Source organism: Silene latifolia, chromosome Y (assembly GCF_048544455.1).
Source record: "Silene latifolia isolate original U9 population chromosome Y, ASM4854445v1, whole genome shotgun sequence".
Taxonomy (NCBI): Eukaryota; Viridiplantae; Streptophyta; class Magnoliopsida; order Caryophyllales; family Caryophyllaceae; genus Silene; species Silene latifolia.
This window is the reverse complement of record NC_133538.1, coordinates 207,056,834-207,073,141: the sequence shown is the minus strand read 5'-3', so window position 1 is coordinate 207,073,141 and position 16,308 is coordinate 207,056,834. Positions and strand designations below refer to the sequence as shown.

The 16,308-nt window shown below is 40.3% G+C and overlaps 1 protein-coding gene across 1 annotated transcript; it reads right to left on the bottom strand.

Moving 5' to 3' along the window:
• Positions 1-544: 544 nt before the first annotated feature.
• LOC141629968 (uncharacterized) lies at positions 545-949 on the bottom strand. Its single transcript, XM_074442877.1, has one exon. The coding sequence runs from the start codon at positions 947-949 to the stop codon at positions 545-547; it is 405 nt and encodes a 134-aa protein (XP_074298978.1).
• Positions 950-16,308: the final 15,359 nt, after the last annotated feature.

Genomic DNA, 16,308 nt, shown 5'->3' with positions numbered 1-16,308 from the left:
ATTATTTTGATTAGGTTTGCGAGCTTAATCTTTAGGTCTTCCTTGCGAGGTTGATTGCGTGAATCTGCGTTTGATACCTTGCGAGGTTAGGACTAGGAATTCACCATACTATCCGGTTACTTCCATAATCACGAAATAATCAGTCCAAACAAATCAGTTTCCGCTGCAAATTTACTAATTATAACGACATACACAAGCACAGATTTAACAAACTCAAACGAACAGTTCCACGATCTGTTCATTCTCGTTTTTCCGTGTAGTTTTACATCATCTTCATCTTGGGACCCCTCGTCATCTTCTGTGTCGAGATCTCCCTAACATGACGCCATCATGGCTTGCTTAAACTCTTTTTTGGTCTTTTCACGCTTAGTCTTGTCCTTAATTTTCTCCCATGTAGGACAGTCTTTGATCATATGATCAGACTCTCCACACTCGAAGCATCCTTTATTGACAAACGATGTTTTTGACTCAGTTTCTTTCTTATTGAAGGACTTATTGTTATTATATGGCGATTTTGTTTGCTTATTTTTGAAGAGTTTCATTTTTAAACGTCTAGCAAACAAGACCGTCTCGTCCTCAATATCAGAATCAGCCGCTTCACTTGTTGATGTTTGCAGAGCCATACTCTTATTTTACTTGGTTCGGCTTCTTCCTTATGTAGGACGAGGTCATGATCCTTGAGAGCTCCTATAAGCTCTTGATAAGATAAAGAAGTAAGATCTCTTGATTCCTCCATCACTGTCACCTTAGGACTCCATTTTTTAGTCAGACTCCTAAGGACTTTTCTAGTAATGTCCTCAGATTCAAACTTTCTACAAAGATTTTTCAGTTCATTGACAATGCTGGAAAATCGTCCAGACATGCAATAAAGAGATTCATTTGGCTTCATTGTAAAGAGCTCATATTTTTGAATCAGCAAGTCAATACGATATTTCTTAACGATTGTCATTCCCTCATAGGCTAATTCAAGACCATCTCATATTTCCTTGGCCTAGGTACAAGAAGAAAAACGATTGAATTCATTTGATGTCATGCTGTTTTGCAATAGGCTTATAGCTTTCGATTTTTTCCCGTCCTTCTTGTAATCAGCCTCCACGTAGTCTTCTTCCTTTTTCTCTTAGGTAGTGCCTTCAGTAGATCCAACCAAGATTTTATTCGGTCCATTTTGTATGATCTTCCAGCACTCCCAATCATATCCATTCACATAACCTGTCATCATGTTTTTTCAAAGTCTGTAGTTCTTCCCATCAAAGACGGGACACTTTAGATACTTGGAATCAATTTCACACGTGTAAGGCAGCGGAATTTAAAGTGATTAAAAATAAAAAGAGATAGACGGACCAGCCTCTTTGCAGTTAGGCAATCAAGAGCACGACGCTCTGATACCAATTGTAGAGTCTATGGATCCGTAATACTCAAGAGGGGGGGTGAATTGAGTATAAAAACTTTAGCCCACTTTTTCGATTGTCCGTATGAGCGTGAATTACTAACTAATTATTTAAAGTTTATTGATTAAACTTTAATTAATTAATCTTCTAAAGTGAAATGTAAACAAGATAACGAAGTAAAACAAATGACACACGTGGTTTTGAAGTGGTTCAGTTTCACAAGTCGAAACCTACGTCCACTATTCTCGATTAATAATTTTAGTATCTTTCTACAGATTACGAAATTAATTAACCCACTCGTACAAATAAATCTAGTTGTAACTCAATTGAGTACTGTTAAATACTCGAGCTATAACTTTACTTCTCAAAAATCACATCTAAAGATACCATTACCGAATGATGACCTACACTATCTAATCTTTTTGGAGATCTTCAGTAGTTGGTCATCTTCGTATCTTGAATACAAGCTCTTTATCTTGAGCTTCAAAACTTGTATTTGTCTTTGTCTTTGATATAATCAACAAACTTTGTTCATCCAAAGTTATAGCTCAAGTTACTATAACTTTGTCTCTTCTTTCTTTAGACAAATTCGATGTTTCAAGCTATTGTAACATTTCAACAAACCATTACAAGTACCAAATATATAAATGCAACATACTTGTCATTATCAAAACTCAATTGGGCAAATAACTATATGGTCCAACAAAATGGGATTGGAGCAGTGCCAGGCAGCCATTGAGGCGCGAGCCTATTGGCGATGCAAGGGGGTCTGCCTAGGTTTGAAAACTGGAATTTAGAGAGCTTGTTTAGGCGCGAGCTAGGTGACGACCTGAAGGGGTGTCTGTAACACCCCCATACTCTAAGTGCCTTACTAGGACCACTCAGGTATAAGGATGCCACCATCTCGGTTACCCGAGGCATGATAATCATAAGACAATAACGAAACAACTTTAAATGATATAACTTTAGTGAAAAGTACAACCAAGGCCAAATCCCAAAATAAGGGTACAAGTTCTCAACCCAACTGTCTAAACAACTAAATGCAAAGTTTATAAAACTACTAAGCTACAAATGGAAGACTTCTATCGTCGACAAAGTGGCACATCCCAAAGAATCCCATGTGACTCAACTCAAACTCGCTCACCATTCTTGCTCACCATCCCCGAATGGATCACCGCAGTTTTACAAAACAACAACCGGGTCAAGACTAATCACACAACTTATATATATCAACAATACGATAAATGAGCATGACTTAATCACAAACACACACAATCACACCAAATCCCCATCAATCTCAATCACCGATCGTCCACTGGACCCACCGCCAAAGGGGGACCGCACCGTACCCACCAAATCCCCGCTCCTCATAATGAGCGATAACCCCGTCCATTAATGTGCACATCCCCTTCCGTGGCGGGTTCCACGAAGGGCGAAACTAGGGCGTGAAGCCACTCCCGCAAGTGACCCCACTCAGCCGAGGACACGCCTCGAGAACCAGAGACAAACAATCACAATCAACAAACCGTCACAATACAATTACTATATTATTCAATCAACCACAACACATCAACAATCATCCCATTATGGGACAAATACCGAGTAGGAAATCCTACCTGGAAAGCACAACAATCAGACGGTCTCTCTCAAATTTGTATCAAAAACCCTCTTCTACAAATCCTCCTCCTATCATACATACACATAATCACTACCAATCATTATCTACAACAAAACCCCCAATTCCCCATATTAGGGTTTAAACAACTTAAAGGAAATACTATGAAAACGGTACATAGATCTTACCCTCGACGCAAGGATCTCAACGGTATAAAGAAAGGTGAAATCCGACCTTCTAAACTCCGGGATTTGCTAACAATGCGATTAAGATGGTAAACGTACTTGCTTTCTCTCTTTGACAGTAAATTAGGTTTTGCAAAAGTGTTTAGCATAATGACGAAAAAGGTTATATATCTTAATCGCATAATTAACAAAACCCGAGAAAAACTCCCCGTAAACCGGCTACTCGATCGAGTAGGTAAGGTACTCGATCGAATGCCCCCTTACTCGATCGAGTATCCTAGTTACTCGATCGAGTACCCAACAGGTCAGAAACTATTTTAAAACGCAACTCACCCTTACTCGACAGAGTAAGGCCTACTCGATAGAGTACCCAGAGACTCATAAATACGGAGTATTACAGTCTTCCCTCCTTAAAAAGAACTTCGTCCCCGAAGTTCAACCCATACATGAAACAACCATGCTAACTCGACCAAGACACAACAACATAACTAAGAACTCAAGAACTCGACCAAACATAAAACATGAACTCTTAACACCCACTCCACCAACTATGTTTACTTCCTTAACACGACTCACGATATCGTATCCACCACATATATATCTCTCACGACACCAACTCCATACATAACCAACTACCATCCTCTAACGCTGCTAGCTCCATAGTATCATCCACTATCAAATCCAAAATCAAGACACTCATAGACATCAAACGGAATGTTACATTCTACCACCCTTAAAAGGAACTTCGTCCTCGAAGTTTACTAACACTCATAAACATCATCATCCAACTGTCAACACTGGTGAAGTATTCTCACACTCTCAAACATCGAACTACTACAAGCACGGTCATGACCTTTAACAAAATTAACCACAACACGAATCAACCTTTTATTCGACATCAAGACTCAAACTTCCAAATATATTACCATATGCACACCCATCAAAATCTCTTTTATCGCATCCTACTCCTCTTAAGATAAATGTTACGTCCGCGTAACTCGCTTGTACTAAATCCTAGATATATCTTTTCATTATCCTCATCACCACCGCATGTCAAAGATAACCACCTATAATCTAAACACTCGCCATGGACCTATCCAAGGCTCTCTTACTTAAACATTCCTCATACCTTAGCTCGTTCGGCACACCACCTAACCTATACCATAAAACTCGTAGTAAAAACACCATACTAATTCCCCATTATTACTGCAAAACAACATACCTCTCTATGTAAAGCACCTATCTCCCAAAAGCATAACTCACGATCCACACTCGTTACGTACACTCACACTAGATCCTCAAGTTCTTTCCTTCATTACCGCAAAACTCATACACAACTTAACATGACACTAATACACAACACCCTACACTCACTATCCCAAAAACTGATTATGAACCACATGCAGCTTCTAGATTAGTATAACACATGTTCCACTAATCACTTACCATGACTATGTCTAACGCCTCATCTTAAGACAAGGTCCAAAAGTACCGTAACAACTTATGACAACTGTGTCCCATCAACAAAATGTCACTATAACATGCCAACAACGAAAACATATACAACTCTCTTTCATATCATACTCTGCCCTCATTCCAAAACTTAACTGGTAAGAAACATCGATAACAAAACAACTGTCTATCTGTACAAACTGAAACTCACAGGAAGCAACATCAAACAAAACAACATTCTATGTATGACTGGTATGTACTTTTGAAACTCGAATCATAATCATCCCGCCTACTCCACCACAACCGGTGACGGCATCACAACACCGCCACCAACAGCCACACCGCAGTGCGAAAATACCCGCATCACAACACTAAATATCGTGCTCGGATCACCACCCGAGGCACCACAACCACATCGATAGCCATCACAACTGCATACAACTCCCATAAATACTGACTCAGAATAACTTCTCAGACAAGAAAACTTACTCAAATCCACTTTACTAAATCATAACACAACATATTTTATGAATTAAACAGATAATAACCTCGTGAATATCATCCCCTTACCATATCACAGATTGACATGTATCATGAATACATACAAGTAAAGCCAGTCATGCCAGATCACTCAAATTATTACCTTTTTGAATATCATTCAATTAGATCAGCGTACTCAACATGCATTACAGAACATTCAAATAACAACTTTATGATAATCACACCATACCACGTATTGTGAGGTCAAAACCTCACACAAACATTTATATATCACGGACAGTAATCACATCCAACCAAATCAATCCCGATCACGTAAGTTACCACTCAACAAAGGTTACCTGTCGCCCGAGCTTAACTCGCATGCCCCTTATCACCTTCTTCCATTCGCATAACCAGCACCTTCTGCCATACATAACTACACAGCTAACACTCACTATGAGAAACCGCCTCCTAAGATTATGTCTTATACTTCCTCACAACCATACTTATCAATTCAATCTCTACCAAAATCAGCCTCTTTAGAATTGCCATCTTTCCTATTTATCATTAACCTTAACCACTAGCGACAACACCTCCACACAACTACCGTTCGTACATCAAACTTCTTACACTCATCTCTAAACATCATCGTTTCTTCCCTATCTTTGGTTATCATTCCCAATAACGAGCATCAAATCCATCAACAAATTTACCTCAATATTCTTCCCAATACTATCCTTAATTGTATCGTCATCAAACTTTCCACCAAAATCTCATATCATGCAGATATTCTATCAACTTCTTACTTTCCTTAATCCCTCAAAACTCAAGACTAATCATGTTATTCTGAAACTCCTATATAACCATTAATTCAATTCCTCATGATAGTATCATGCATCTCGACGATTCCTTACTTTTATCACATAACTTCGGTGAACATTTTCTTAGTTTTACTCCCCTCATTCTTTTCTTTTTTTACACTCGACTAAAGCAATTAACCATTCAACTCCTTATTACTCCTTCCTAACTCTTTAGTGCTCCGATCACCTTCTCATTGCTCCAAAGTTCCAATCCCATTATTTCTTATCGATCTTATCTCACTCTTCCTTACCATGGGTCTCTTCTCATCACTCCACTCACTCACACTTGCCACTAATTTGTCCATAAAAAAAAATCAATGTTTAATGTTCAAACAATTACATCTCCCTTTTGACATCTCTAGAAATCAAAATTCTTTTTATACCGTTAATTGCCCAAGGAAATCACACATTAATTTCGTCTCTCGATAACACAAATTTCCATACTCAGTCACTATCTGCAAATCCACGTCGCGACATGTCTCCATTAAGTTCACTATATATCACTCTTCTCAATTCCTCTAATACGACCTTTCATTACATATATTCTTACTCAACACTATTTCTAACCATCTCCCTCCATAATTCGTTATACATCTCAGGTTACTACTATCCACATCCTTTCTTTCAATCTTTTCATTCTCACGTTCCTTAAACTTACATCATCCCTTGCCCACATTCACTTACATTTTCATTACTCAACATACAATCATGTCACTCATCTCGTCTCACACAACATGCCCTATGCCTCAATTAAGCCTTACCAATCTTCCTTTTCTTTTTCCTCTACCGATCACAACACCTATAAATCATGTCCTCCCCACCGAACTCATACTCATCATAGGTGCCACTCTTTACATCATAAGATTGGGTAACTTACGCATCAGGATCAACATACATGTAAAACGGTGCATAAAGAAGCAAATTAATACCTTTAAATTAAACATAATATGCAACGAATGTCAAAAGATAAGCATATAACCCAAAACAAGGGTCACTAGATCGAGTACAGGCCACTCCATCGAGTAAGGGACTTACTCGATCGAGTAGGTCAAGATCAGAGGCACGTAAAACAAATCACCAGGGCTACTCGATCGAGTAACTAACGTACTCGATCGAGTGCCCCCTTACTCGATCGAGTACCCCCTTACTCGATCGAGTACCAAGGATACTCGATCGAGTACCCCAATTCTCAGCACTGTCCAGTTTTCGTAAAACAGTCATAACTCACTCATTTCTTGGTCGTTTTGGGCGTGTGACCTATCGTTAGAATCGTAAAATAAAAAGCTATCACCTCCAATTGGAATCACATCAAAATCATTTATGCATCTCAAGTTATAACAGTTTAAAGACAACTTTCCTGTAATCAGACGACATAACTATTTGATTTTTACTTCCAAACAGCTTAAACAACAACCAAGCAAACAAATCCAGTCCAAAACTCATAAAACCAGTATTCATAATCATATGTTACTATTTTCAAAAGTCAAGCAACAACATTTATCATGCACATAGATTATTTAACTTGTCAATCACGATTTACCCACATGCTTTTATTTTATAACTTTACGTACACAATAACATAATATACGACATAAAATCCCCTATTCACATGTTACTAACATTGCAACATTATACAATCCATTACCCACATAAAAATGCTCCACACACATGAATTTCATATTCTTATGCAATTACTTACTTAATCTCTTCCAACCAATTCATCCATTACAGCTACACACTTTTTACAACATATACACATGAACAATCGTGGACAAGTACATAAACTTATCATACAACTCTATGCAAACAAAATATACGTATACAACACAACATTCTATTCACATGTTATTATTATGTCACATTATGAATCATCCATCCTGCAACATCATTACTCATCACATATCATCACATATGAACTACTTCCTTTTTCTACCACATCATTCATCATTCTCATATACTTTTCCTACGATTCAAAACAACATTGTAAACCAACTAACATGCTTTCAATCAATAACTTACAAAATCACATTATCACCATCTTTTCTACACATTCCCCATTCTCCACATACATACATCCACTGATTCATGCCACACATCACCATATAGGTACACAATTCACAAGATAAACACATAGCGATCCCGATTCATATCCCATGGTGACCGGTTCAAAATTGTAGGGCGAGTTCGCGATTTTAGGACGTCTCCCAAGCCTTTGCATTAGCTCCTACAACCTTTACCCCAGGTTCATTTTAATTGACTCCCTATATTCATTGGATTCATTGGTTACAGGTTTCAAGATCGTCGCTCTGATACCATTTGTAACACCCCCATACTCTAAGTGCCTTACCAGGACCACTCAGGTATAAGAATGCCACCATCTCGGTTACCCGAGGCATGATAATCATAAGACAATAACAAAACAACTTTAAATGATATAACTTTAGTGAAAAGTACAACCAAGGCCAAATCCCAAAATACGGGTACAAGTTCTCAACCCAACTGTCTAAACAACTAAATGCAAAGTTTATAAAACTACTAAGCTACAGCGGAAGACTTCTATCGTCAGATAGTGGCACATCCCAGCAATCCCATGTGACTCAACTCAAACTCCGCTCAATTCGCTCACCATCCCCGAATGGATCACCGCAGTTTTACAAAATAACAACCGGGTCGATTTAATCACACAACTTATATATATCAACAATATGATAAACAGACAGCTTAACCGTCACACACACACAATCACACCAGTCCCATCAATCTCAATCACCGACTGTCCACTGGACCAACCCTGCCAGTGGGGGACCGCACTGCACCCCCACCAAATCCCCGCTCCTCATAATGAGCGATAACCCTGTCCATTAATGTGCACATCCCCTACCGTGGCGGGTTCCACGAAGGGCGAAACTAGGGCGTGAAGCCACTCCCGCAAGTGACCCCACTCAGCCGAGGACACGCCTCGAGAACCAAAGACAAACAATCACAATCAACAAACCGTCACAATACAATTACTATATTATTAAATCAACCACAACACATCAACAATCATCCCATTATGGGACTAATACTGAGTAGAAATCCTACCGAAAGCACAACAATCGGACGGTCTCTACAGCTGTATCAAAAAGCCTCTTCTACAAATCCTCCTCCTATCATACATACACATAATCACTACCAATCATTATCTACAACAAAACCCCCAATTCCCCATATTAGGGTTTAAACAACTTAAAGGAAATACTATAAAAACGGTACATAGATCTTACCCTCGACGCAAGGATCTCAACGGTATAAAGAAAGGTGAAATCCGACCTTCCAAACTCCGGGATTTGCTAACAATGCGATTAAGATGGTGAACGTACTTGCTTTCTCTCTTTGACAGTAAATTAGGTTTTGCAAAAGTGTTTAGCATAATGATGAAAAAGGTTATATATCTTAATCGCATAATTAACAAAACCCGAGAAAAAATCCCCGTAAACCGGCTAATCGATCGAGTAGCTAAGGTACTCGATCGAGTGCCCCCTTACTCGATCGAGTATCCTAGTTACTCGATCGAGTACCCAACAGGTCAGAAACTATTTTAAAACGCAACTCACCCTTACTCGACAGAGTAAGGCCTACTCGATAGAGTACCCAGAGACTCATATATACGGAGTATTACAGTGTCTGCTGGTTGTTGAAAATGTTTGTGAAATCATTTGTAAAAGGGTGTTAAAACCCGCTTTTGTTGAAAAGGTCGTTAAGACCGTTTTTGTGCTAATATTAAGAACGTGACTCAAAATGATTATCATCGTCTTGATAATATTCGATGTCGGGTTCGATTTCGCAAGCTTGATATGAATAGTTTTATGAAAAAGGTATAAAAAAATGTTTGATAAGAACAAATTATATTAAATTCATTGCTTTGTAATTAGTCAAAGGTTATCATCGTACTCGATTTAAACCTACATGGTTTGTAGAACCAAGGATGATTATCCATGTATGACTAATATGGTTTTTGCAAATGTAAAAAAATGAATAAGAGGGCTTTAAAATACCCATTAAAAATGTAATTAACCAACTATTCTCACGGAGTCACGGATTAAACCGTCATGGTACAAGAAACCAAGGGTGAATATAATTCATAGTTAAAAATTCTCATCATAAAAATGATTTGAAATATTTGAAATGGTAAAAATCGATTGCAAATAAGAAACGAAAATAGAGGAAAGATGAACTCAAACACGTTTGAGTTCTGTCTAGGGATGCCTAAAGAGGTGCGAGGTTGGTAGTGGTGACTACCAGTGTAATACTCCGTATTTATGAGTCTCTGGGTACTCTATCGAGTAGGCCTTACTCTGTCGAGTAAGGGTGAGTTGCGTTTTAAAATAGTTTCTGACCTGTTGGGTACTCGATCGAGTAACTATGATACTCGATCGAGTAAGGGGGTACTCGATCGAGTACCTTAGCTACTCGATCGAGTAGTCGGTTTACGGGGAGTTATTTCTCGGTTTTGTTAATTATGCGATTAAGGTATATAATCTTTTCTGTCATCATTCTAAACACTTTTCAAAACCTAAATTACTGTCAAAGAGAGAAAGCAAGTACGTTCATCCCTTTAATCGCATTGTTAGCAAATCCCGGAGTTTGGAAGGTCGGTTTTCATCGTTTGTTATACCGTTGAGATCCTTGCGTCGAGAGTAAGATCTATGTACCCTTTTTACTGCTTTTCCTTTAAGTTGGTTAAACCCTAATATGGGGATTTGGGGGGTTTTTGTGTAGATTGTGATTCGGTAGTGTTTATATGTTTGTATGGTAGGAGGAGGTTTTGTAGAAGAGGCTTTGTGATACAGCTGTAGAGACCGTCTGATAGTTGTGCTTTCCAGGTAGGATTTCCTACTCAGTATTAGTCCCATAATGGGATGATTGTTGATGTGTTGAGATTGATTGTTTAATATCGTAGTTGTATTGTGACGGCTGTGATTGTGATTGTGATTGTTTGTCTCTGGTTCTCGAGATGCGTTCTCGGCTGAGTGGAGTCACTTGCGGGAGTGGCTTCACGCCCTAGTTTCGCCTCCTGTGGAACCCGCCACAGGAGGGATGTGCACATTAATGGACAGGGTTATCGCTCGGTATAATGAGCGGGGCTTAGGTGGGAACGGCTGCGGTGCCCCATCGGCGTAATGGTCCAAAGGGACGATCGGTGATTGAGATTGATGGGATTGGTGTGATTGTGTGTATGTGTGACAGTTAAGCTGTCTGTTTATCGTATTGTTGATATATATATAAGTTGTGTGATTAGTACTGACCCTAGTTGTTGTTTTGTAAAACCTGCGGTGATCCATTCGGGGATGGTGAGCAGTAATTGAGCAGGTTTGAGTTGAGTAATGGGATAGCTGGGATGTGCCACCGTCTGACGATAGAAGTCTTCCGCTGTAGTTTTATTAGTTTTATAACATTTCAGTTAACTCAGTAGACAGTTGGTTTGAGAACTTGTACCCGTATTTTGGGATTTGGTTTCTGTTGTACTTTTCACTAAAGTTATATTATTTAAAGTTGTTTCGTTATTGTCTTATGAATATCATGCCTCGGGTAACCGAGATGGTGGCATCCTTATACCTGAGTGGTCCTGGTAAGGCACTTGGAGTATGGGGGTGTTACAAATGGTATCAGATCGATGATCGTGAAACCTGTAACCAATAAATATAATGAATATAGGGAGTCAATTAAAATGAACCCGGGGTAAAGGTTGTAGGAGCTAATGCAAAGGCTTGGGAGACGTCCTGAAGTCGCGAACTTGCCCTACAATTTTGAACCGGTCACATGGTGGGTGTATGTCAAGGTCGTATGCGTTGTTTGGTTAGCTTGAGTGTGAATGTGATAAAGTATGTGTAATTGTTGAATGTTTGAAGTAGGAGGTTGAGAATGTGAAAGAAAGACTGATGATATATGTAGAACTGTTGTTGGAATGAGTAACATGATGAATGTTTTACTATGTGGCGTTTAATAACATGATATTGTTATTTCGTTAGCTATATGAGGAGTTGCGTAGCATTATATGCCTAGTTATGATATAATGTTGGAGTTTATGAAGTAGTTTATAATGTTGGGATATGATATAACATGCGGGTAGCGTTTTTGAGTTAGCATGACTCGATCGAGTGGGACTGACTTGATCGGGTGGGTATTTGACGAATTTGAATCCAGAATCGTGTTTTGGGCACTCGATCGAGTACCTCGGGCACTCGATCGAGTAGGGGGTCACTCGATCGAGTAGCCTGGCTACTCGGTCGAGTATGTTAGAGATCAGAAGGTCTGTTTTGAGTCTGAAGTCGGGGCACTCGATCGAGTATAGTGGGCACTCGATCGAGTAGCCTGTTACTCGATCAAGTAGGTTTAGGCACCTGATCGAGTAGGGCCTGGGCAGCTTGTTTTTGTATTTTGAGGTTTTGGCGCGTATGTTTATATCCACCCCTTTTCTAATATAGTTTCAAGATGCAGCCCAAGAAGAATGCTTTGTATGCGAGAGCTGAGCTTATGAACATATATGATGTCGTTAATATGTTGGAGCATCAGGATGCTCTTACGGAGGCTTTAAAGACTGTGGGAAAGGATAAGGATAAGGATAAGGAGAAGGAGGTTGATCATTCTCAAATCAGCCTCTATATAGCGAGGTTTAACCCGAAAGAGTACAAGGGGGTTGGGGAGCCTAATCTTCTTTATAACTGGCATAGAGAGATGGAGAACATACTAGATTTGGTTCACTGTCCTGATGAGATGAGAGTAGAATAGGCTGCGTTCTATCTGAGGGAGGCAGTTGGCAAGTGGTGGGATACGGTGAAAGTGAGTGCTAAGGAGTTGTATGCGAACCAAGGTTTACCTGCTATACCTTGGGAAGAGTTTCGTAAGGCTATGAGGAAAGAGTTTACACCAGAACATGTGAGGAGTAAGTTGAGAGAGGAGTTTGACAGTTTTAAGATGACATCTGACATATCTGTGGCCGAATACTACAGGCAGTTTAATGAGAAGTCTAGGTATGCTGAGGATATGGGTTTGAGTGAGGAGAACCTGGCGCTGAGGTTTGAGAGGGGTTTGACCCCTAAGATTATGGATAAGTTACCCGTGGGAGTCCTTAATGACGTTAAGGAAGCTTATGAGAGTGCTGGGAGAGCTGAGAGGATGGTAGAGATGGCTCAGGAGAGGTTAGGTGTTAAGAAAAGGAAGTCTGAGAGCGAGGGTGGTGGCCAATCTAGTCACAAGAAAGGCAACCACAATCAATCTGGAGGGTTTTATTCTGGGTCAGGGTTCAGTGCTGGGGCTTCCTTTGGGCGTGGCCGTGGAATTGTTAGTGGTAGTTGGGGAACGACCTGCTTCGGTTGTGGTGGTGTAGGCCATAAGAGACATGAGTGCACAAGTGCACCGGGAACTTTCCAGAGACCTGCGCAGAGCTATGCGAGCAATAGACCAACTGGATCATGGTCAAACCGGGGAAGTCAGAGCTATCAGAGTAGAGGTAACCGCAACGGCGGTAATTCTTATCTTAAACCACCGACGAACAACAACAACAATCAAGGGTCGGGTGCTAAGCCGACCACATCAGCCAGTATTGTCCAGGGAGGTGGACAGAAGACCAGTGGAAAGCTGTTCATGATGGAGAAGAAAGCAGCTGAGGAGGATGCACACGTTATCACTGGTACTTTTCTTATTAACGGTATTCATACCTTTGTTTTGTTTGATTAGAGGGCGTCTCAGTCGTTTGTATCTTCGAGTCATGTTAAACGGTTGGGTTTGAGAGTATATGAGTCTATTAGTGAGAAAGTTTTTATACCTTCGGGTGAGTCTGTATCATGTTGGAGGTTATATAGAGATGTACCTATGATAGTTGGTCAAGTTGATCTACCTGTAGACTTGGTAGAGTTTCCTTTTAACGGTTTTGAGATGATAGTTGGGATGGATTGGCTGGGAAAGTATAAAGCTAAGATAGACTGTCATCAAAAGAAAGTGACTTTGAGGGGTCCTAAGGGTGTTAGTGTGTCTTATCGTGGGTTTCTAGTCAAACCCAAAGTTAAGTTGATTGCAGCTGTTACTTTGAAGTCATATCTAAGGAAGGGATGTCCTTTGATCTTGTGCCATGTGAGAGATGACCGGATAGAGAGTCCGACAGTTGATCAGATACCAGTGGTGGGAGAGTTTGAGGATGTGTTTCCGGAGGAGATTCCGGGGTTGCCACCGAGGAGAGAGATAGATTTCACAGTTGAGTTGAAACTGGGGACGGGGCCAATCTCTAAGGCACCGTTCCGGATGGGTCCTAAGGAGATGGAGGAGCTTAGGAAGCAGTTGGATGATCTGATAGAGAAGGGATACATTAGACCAAGTGTATCGCCGTGGGGAGCACCAGTTCTTTTTGTGAAGAAGAAAGATGGGAGTTTGAGGTTGTGCATAGACTATAGAGAGCTGAACCGAGTGACAGTGAAGAACAAGTATCCTTTGCCAAGGATAGATGACTTGTTTGATCAGTTGAGTGGTGCATCAGTCTTTTCCAAGATTGATTTGAGGTCGGGGTATCATCAAGTGAAGATTAGAGAGATGGACATACCAAAGACAGCTTTCACGTCGAGGTATGGCCATTATGAGTATATGGTGATGCCGTTTGGGTTGTCTAATGCACCGGCAGTGTTTATGGATTTGATGAATAGGATCTTCTACGCTTTTTGGACAAGTTTGTAGTGGTGTTTATCGATGACATCTTAGTCTACTCTAAGACTAAGGAGGAGCATGAGGAGCATCTGAGGATTGTGTTGCAGACTTTGAGGGAGTATGAGTTATATACTAAGCTATCCAAATGTGAGTTCTGGTTAGCGAAAGTTGCTTTTATGGGGTATGTGATCTCTAAGGATGGAGTAGCTGTGGATCCGACTAAGATTGAAGCAGTGACAAAGTGGGAAGCACCAAAGAATGTTGCTGAGATCAGAAGTTTCTTGGGTTTAGCTGGATACTACAGACGGTTCGTGAAAGATTTCTCCAAGATAGCTAGACCTATGACAGCGTTGATGAGGAAAGAGAACAGGTTTCGTTGGGATGAGAGTTGTGAGACGGCGTACCAAACATTAAAGGAGCGTTTGACCACAGCTCCTATCTTAGCATTGCCTGAGGGGATTGAGAACTTTGAGGTTTATACGGATGCCTCAAAGAATGGGTTGGGATGTGTGTTGATGCAGAACGGTAAGGTGATTGCCTATGCTTCTAGGCAATTGAAGCCTTATGAGGAGAACTACCCTACTCATGATCTGGAGTTGGGTGCAGTGGTGTTTGCTCTCAAGATTTGGAGACATTACCTTTATGGAGCAATCTTTAAGATATTTTCTGATCACAAGAGTCTCAAGTACATCTTCACTCAAAAGGAGTTGAACATGAGACAGAGGAGGTGGATGGAGCTGATTGGCGACTATGACATGGAAATTATCTACCATGAAGGGAAGGCCAATGTTGTTGCAGATGCTTTGAGTAGGAAGAGTGTACATTCTATGTGTACATCTCTATCCTTAATGAGGTTGAGAGATGAGGTAGTGAGGTTTGGGATACATATGATGCATAAAGGAGATGCCATGGGTGATTTGATAGTGCAGCTTGATCTTTATGATGATATTCGAGGTAAACAGGCGTTGGATCCTAAGATACTAGAGTGGAGAGCTGGAGTAGAGAAAGGGACAGTGTCTCGATTCTCTATTCATATAGATGGTAGTTTGAGGTTCGACGGTAGGTGGTGTGTCCCTAAAGATGAGGTGTTGAAAAAGACTATCATGACAGAGGCACATAATACACCATATTCAATTCATCCAGGTGGAGATAAGTTGTATAAGGATTTAAAGAATACGTTTTGGTGGCCCGGGATGAAGAAAGAGACAGCTGAGTTTGTGGCCCGTTGTTTGACATGCCAGAGAGTTAAAGGGGAACAACGATGACCACAAGGTAAGATTCAGTCTTTAACGGTACCTGAGTGGAAGTGGGAATCCATTTCCATGGATTTTATCGTGGGTTTGCCAAAGAGTCAACAGAGTAACAACATGATTTGGATAATAGTGGATCGACTGACAAAGTCAGCTCACTTTGTTCCAATGAAAGATACATGGACTAAAGCACAATTGGCTATGGCCTATCGAAAGAACGTGCTTAAGTTATATGGAGTCCCTAAGGACATAGTGTCTGATAGAGATGCGAGATTTATATCAAGGTTTTGGAAAGAGTTGCAGGAATCGTTGGGAACAACTTTGAAGATACTACAACATTTCATCCTGCGACAGATGGGCAGACTGAGAGAACGATCAAAACACTTGAGGATATGCTACGAT